Below are 6,324 nucleotides of genomic sequence, written 5' to 3'. Positions count from 1 at the left end.
TGTTATTGCTGGCTCATCATTCTTGTGCTTTTCCGCACGGCTCAAAAGAGCGTTGTTTCTGCTGCTGCTTCTTCTCCATTTTTGTTTTTTGTTTGTGGCAAGTTATTTTTATCAGCAGCATTTTGCTGCCGTTGCATGCAGCCAATGCACCGCCCTCTTGTTCGTTGCCTGACGCCTGTCGCCTGTCGACCTGCCGCGCATCAGACTTTGCTGTCCAAGCCCCAAGACGCTTTTTTATCGGCATTCCTTTTTTTTTTTTTTTTAGCTCTGGCTTGGCTGCCGTGCTGTGTATCTATAAAGACAACAACAGACTCCTTAGCTGGACCAACAGCAACAACAACAACAACAACAACATCACGATCTTTAACATGGTTTGTCTCGATCAGTGAAATCATTCAATCAGAACGGTCAGCAGCTTTGGCAGCTTCGGTCGTTGCCAGTATATAAGCCAATATATAAGCCTAAGTCAAAAGCTGCTTGAACAACTCTTTAGCTGAAAGTGTTTTATCTCGTTTTTTCAACTCTCAGCCAGAATTAATAAACTATCGCAAACAGTAGTCGAAAAGAAATCAAATTTTACGATACTTAATCATAAATACAAAGCTGAACAGCCGTTTGCTTAAATTTGTGTTAAACTCTCATAAATTGTTCGCCTTTTTGGCTTCATATGTGTATTTATGCACCTCCTTCAGTCCGGCCATAAAGCATGTTTTTAAAATTCCATTAAAATTTATTAGCATTTCACACAAACTGTGCATAAATAACAAATTTCGGTACTTTGATACCTGCCCCCAAAAGGGAAAAAAGAGAAGAACGGATTGCAAGAACAACAGCAGCAGTGGCTCCCCTTTTAATGATAAAAAATTGGATAAGGCCAGGCCAAGAGCGCCGAGTCAGTCGCCTTCTCCACTTGCACGCATAAATTTTATGTGTGCGTGTTGCGTTTAATTGGAACGCTGTTAAGCATGCCGTCACATGTGCATGTGCATGTGTGTGTGTGAGTCTGAGTGTGAGTGTGTGTTGGTACATTAGTCGATAAACAATTTACGCAATGCACTGTTTGGTTTAGCTGCGTTTTGTTTATGTTCGCATTATCTAAACAAATACGAAAATAAACAATTTGAATGCAACGCATAAAACATGCATTTTCAAGTTAATGCACCTTTAGCAGGCACTGTGAACGCGCGCGCTTTAATTTGACAGCCGAGCTGAAGCGGTAAGCGCGTTTATCCGCTCGCAAAAAACAAAAAAGACAAAAAAATAGCCCAAAGCAAACAAAAGAAAAGGGCAACAAGTGTAAAGTGGGCGCGCACTCTCAACTAGACAGAGAGAAAGAGAGAGAGAGAGGGGGTGAGCCCTCTGTGCGAGAGTGTGTGTGAGAGCGTGCGATCTGTTCCCAGTATTTCTGAGCGTCCAGAAGCCACCAGAAGAAGCAGTCATTCCTGCGCCACCTACCTTTCTTTTTGTTCTTGCTGTCTCATGCTTTATCTTTTATTTGCTTTGGCTGCTTGGCATGCGCAGCACATACGTCGCTGTCGCAGCCAGCAGCGCTGCTAACGTCGCTGCTTTGCTTTATTCTGGGTGATTCTGATTCCTGGCGCAGGTATAAATGACAGCTTCTATGGCCATTTCACTTTTAGTCTTGAGTTGTCCACGCAAGCGCAATGAACCACTGTAAGTTGTTGTTGTCCCAGCATTCGGCCGGGCATTGACTGAACCGATTCGAATTGTTGTTGTTTGTTGTTGTCTTGCAGTAGTGCTGCTGCTGCTGCCGCTGCTGGCTGCAGCGAATACCATCAAAGAACGCAACTTGTTTGCCACCGAACTGTTCCAGACCTTGGCCACCGATCGCCAGGACGAGAATGTAGTAATCTCGCCCGTGTCCGTCCAGCTGGCTTTGGGCCTGGCCTACTACGGCGCCGAGGGCCGCACTGCATCGGAGCTGCAGCGCACGCTGCATGTCTCCGCCAAGGAGAGCAAAGACGGCCTCGCCGAAAGCTACCATCGTCTGCTGCACTCGTACATCAAGTCCAAGACGGTGCTGGAGATCGCCAACAAAGTCTACACGCGCGAGAAGCTAAAGGTGACTCCACATTTCCGTGAGGTAGCCGAAAAGTATTTCGACTCTGGTGTTGAGGGTCTCAATTTCGACAACGAAGACGAGGCACTGAAGCGCATCAACGATTGGGTCAAGGAGAAGACTCAAGGCAAGATTGAGCATGTGGTGGAGGCACTGGAGCCGGACACCAATGTGGCACTGATCAATGCCATTTACTTCAAGGCACGCTGGGCGCGTCCATTCAATGACGAGGACACCAAGGATCGCGCCTTCTGGCTGAGCGAGGAGCGCTCCATTCAGGTGCCCACCATGTTTGCCGACAACTGGTATTACTATGCCGACTATCCCGAGCTCGACGCCAAGGCAATTGAGCTGTTCTTCGAGAACATCAATATGACCATGTGGTTCATATTGCCCAACAAGCGCACGGGTCTGCAGCAGCTGGAGCAGCAGCTGAAGGGTGTCGACTTTAAGCTGCTCGAGGATCGCTGGCAATGGCAAAGTGTCTCTGTCTATCTGCCCAAGTTCAAGTTTGAGTTTGACACCGATCTGAAGCCCACTTTGTTCAAGGTTTGTTATTATTAACTAGGGCCTCGTCCCGGTACACAGATATTCATATTTGATGCCGTCCTTAGATGGGCATCAAAGCCATGTTCTCGGATGCGGCCGACTTTAGCAACATCTTCGATGAGTCGCCCATTGGCACCCGCATCACCCAGGTGCAGCACAAGACTTTCATCGATGTCAACGAGATCGGCTGCGAGGCTGCTGGAGTTAGCTGTACGTGCGACCTTCCTAACTGCCCTTTTATCACATAAGCTGATCTTAACAATCTTTCTCCCATCTAGATGCTGCTGGGGTGCCCATGTCTCTGCCTCTGGATCCCAAGACATTCGTGGCCGATCATCCATTTGTGTTCCTCATACGCGATCAGCACGCGGTTTACTTCACCGGACACATTGTCAAGTTCTGAAGTCGTTTTATAAGACATTTTTCAAGCAATATTATTTTATGTCATTTCATTATTTAAGCATTCATCAACTTGAATAAATTTCAGAGTCAATTTCAGCTCAAACGTTTTATTTAGAAATCAAAAGTTTCGCATTTGGGCACCAACAGTGGGCCGCACTTACCCTCCGAGTAAAAGTTCAGGGCTAAAATAGAGTTGGGAAAATGGACTTTAAATAAATCGATCGGGTCATTTCAATTGATAACCTACGTGGCCTTCCTCTCAGTTCACGTTCACAGTTAATGAATTCGATATCCCTTTGATCAATATTTATAAAACATCCCACATAGGCGCAAACTTCTAAAGGGAGCAGGGTGGACTCACATTGGCTGGGTATATACAAATTTCGAGCTATAAAGAATCAAAATCTACATTAATGTAGACAATACAATATGTGATATGGAAGTCATACCAACCCAGGCTGAGGGGAGCTAATGTCGAAAGTAGCAACAAAATGATCTTCATCTCTGAAATGTTCTTGATCTATAAAAACTTCCACTAGAAATCCATTCTACTTAGCTAAACCGTGCTTAATTGCTTAATAGAATTGATTAGCCCCGCTTGGATAGGCCATATTGAAAAGGCCTTGGATAGTTATTGGGCTTTTTACACACGTTTCGACATGCTGAAAATATATACAAACAGCCATAATTTTGGGTTTTTATATATGCCTCGTCCACTTTACGTGTGACCCAAAAAGCCAGGCACAACAAAAAGGTAAAAATTAATAAAACGAAAGAAATAAATGAAAAGATAAGAAGAAATTAAGGAAAGCCATAAGAATTATGTGCTCTCTTTTATATTATGCATACAACATATTTAAAACATTCAATTTATTCCGAAATATGTTCGGGAATTAAGAACTCATTGTGAATTCAGACACTCAGAAAAAATCGGGGTGTAGAGTGAAGAAGGTTTGAAGATATACCTCTAGAAATTTTGGTATTAAAACTAAAAAAAAAATATATATATATATATATATAATATACATATATAAATATTATTTTGATATATAATTGTATATATAAAATCTTAAATATGTAAAAGGAAGACTAAGAAAACTAAAAAGTATTTTTGGTAACACTACACCATTTCCTAATAATATATCTTTGTTCAAAAATATTTGATATTAAAAATAAAAAAAAAGTAATTTTTCACTCTGCTAAATTTTATATATTTTAAATTTATATTTATATTTTTTTATAATATATATATTTTCTTTTAATTCCCAGTCTTGCAAAGTGCATGCCAAATGGTTAAAGGGCATTGAAATGCGCTAAGCTTAGCAGTCAGTTGGCATAGGCCGTGTTGCCCCTGCAAGATCAGATCGATCCGATAATGGGGAGAGGGAGCTCTTCAGACATTTGTGGCATTTGTTTTAAAAGCGCCTTAGCCTGCGCCTGCAGCTGCACCTGCTGCGCTGGTTTGTGTGGAAGGAGGGCGGAGGGAATGGGATAGGTATAGATAGAGGAATAGGGTGCTGGACTGTGCCCACTTGAAATTCCAGTCGCAAAGCCAACATGAAACAAAGAAAAACTTGTCAAGCAGTACAAACAAATCTAACAAAGGGACAGCAGGAAGAGAGCCGAGAGACAAGGAAGAAGATAGGGAAGCCAGACGTCGCTGCCCGCGTTGCTGCAGCGGCAGCTGCTGGCCACAAGCGATGAAGCGATGAAGCGAGGGCGCGCTACAAGAATTACAATTACAACAACAATTACATGGAGCAGACGCAGCGCCAACAATAGCGGCAGCGCAAGCGTGCCCAGTATTTTAGTAACCAGTATTCTTACTCAACCGAGCGATCGTCAATATGAGAGAGAGCATGTGAAAAAGAGCTCGTGAGAGCGCCAGCCGACGCAACAGTTGAAGTTGCATTTGAAGTTGGAGCCAAAAGAGAGTATGAGTATGAGTGTATGGGAGAGAGAGAGCATTCGGCTTTGTGTGCTCGTAAGGTGCACAATTGTGCGCGCTCGAGGATCGTGCAGTCTGTGTATTAGTGTCAAGCGAGACAGACGTATTTCGGCATGCGCTGCTCTGAACGCGTCTAGCTCAATTTCACGTCTTTTGTTGTTGTGCGTGTTTAGTTTGCGCGAATAAGAAACTGCAGTGTGCAGCTGCCCGCGTCGCGCTACCCACTCCCTGCTCCTTTGCCCACCTTTGCCGCCCACGCGTGTGTGCGCTGGGCTTATCTGGCCGTCAGAATCGGTAGCTTGTTTGTTTTTGTTGGCTCAGGCTACCTACAAAAAAGAGAAAAAAAAAAAGAGTAGAAGGAGGGAAAAAACGGCAGCCTTCCAGCCGTCCAGGCTGTCAGGCATTAAGCGCTACATGCGCAAAATAAATAAGAAGAAATAGTTGACCAGTTTTCCCGTCTCCTTCGGCTTGAGTGTGTGAATGCGTGCGTCTGTGTATGTGTGTGAGTGCAGCAGAAGTAAAAGTGGAAAACGCGCATCAATTATTTTAAATGCTCTCAAAATATCTGCACGATTCGCCCCACAGTGCGACAATTTCGCGTCAAATGAAGCGCAGTGGCTACAAAAAATGCAGCAATTAATGTGACGCGTTAAATTTCCCACTTGGCCAACTCTCATTGAGCTTTTCCAAATACCAAATATCGAGTGTAATGCCAACCAGTTTCCACTTGCCAGGCAGCCATTGAACCAAATTAACTGCACATAAAGATTTGTACTAGATGCTGTCACAACAAAAACAACAAAAACAACAACGACAAGGAGTCCAAGAGAAATAAACAAGAATTTGCTTGATTTATGTGTGATTAGGAAAACGCGACAGAAAATCCAATAAATTATAGCAACAATAATAATAAAGAGTAAAGTATAAAGTGTAAAGAGTAAAGATAGAAATAAATAAAAGGCTGCGCCTGCGCTTGGCTTCACCTCAAGTCACCTTCAGCGCCTTTTTTTGTTGGCAAATTAATAGGAAATGTGTTGAAATCCTAATTTATGTGTGTGCACAAATACCTACCTACATATGTATGTTGATATACATCAGTGTGTGTGTGTGTGTTAAATATATTTGTGAATGCAAATCAAGCGAAACAACAAAGCCGATAAGCGTCTCAGCAAGGATTTTAATATGGATACCACAAATCAAATGCATTTGGAGCTCGAAAGGTGAGTCCGGACAAAAAATATAAAAGATCTCGAGAGCTGATAATTAAAACATGATTTCATTTACCTGCATTTTGTATTTCGTTATATATTTTGCTGCGAATTTCGTATAGCTGCTTAGGTTATTT

General features: G+C 42.9%; 3 protein-coding genes across 3 annotated transcripts in view; 2 read left to right on the top strand and 1 right to left on the bottom strand.

Annotated features, from left to right (window-relative positions):
* The first annotated feature begins 1,516 nt into the window (after positions 1 to 1,516).
* Spn43Aa (Serpin 43Aa) lies at positions 1,517 to 3,127 on the top strand. The gene is made up of 4 exons (XM_018012422.2): positions 1,517 to 1,674; positions 1,755 to 2,629; positions 2,695 to 2,839; positions 2,908 to 3,127. Exons 1-4 carry the CDS (start codon positions 1,665 to 1,667, stop codon positions 3,030 to 3,032), a joined length of 1,155 nt encoding a protein of 384 aa, XP_017867911.1. The 5' UTR covers positions 1,517 to 1,664; the 3' UTR covers positions 3,033 to 3,127.
* Positions 3,064 to 3,637, bottom strand: LOC108616904 (uncharacterized). The gene is made up of 3 exons (XM_018012423.2): positions 3,485 to 3,637; positions 3,279 to 3,419; positions 3,064 to 3,213 (listed from the first exon to the last, which is right to left on the bottom strand). Exons 1-3 carry the CDS (start codon positions 3,531 to 3,533, stop codon positions 3,143 to 3,145), a joined length of 261 nt encoding a protein of 86 aa, XP_017867912.1. The 5' UTR covers positions 3,534 to 3,637; the 3' UTR covers positions 3,064 to 3,142.
* Positions 3,638 to 4,468: 831 nt separating this feature from the next.
* pk (prickle) overlaps positions 4,469 to 6,324 on the top strand; it is a 77,994-nt gene continuing 76,138 nt past the window's right edge. Inside the window, exon 1 of the mRNA XM_018012414.2 lies at positions 4,469 to 6,199. Within this exon, the coding sequence (XP_017867903.1) occupies positions 6,108 to 6,199 (92 nt within the window). The 5' untranslated portion in view covers positions 4,469 to 6,107. The remainder of the gene's footprint in view (positions 6,200 to 6,324) is intronic.

Source organism: Drosophila arizonae, chromosome 5 (assembly GCF_054131065.1).
Source record: "Drosophila arizonae isolate 15081-1271.41 chromosome 5, UAZ_ARI_1.0, whole genome shotgun sequence".
Taxonomy (NCBI): domain Eukaryota; kingdom Metazoa; phylum Arthropoda; class Insecta; order Diptera; family Drosophilidae; genus Drosophila; species Drosophila arizonae.
This window is presented reverse-complemented; position numbering and strand designations above follow the sequence as displayed.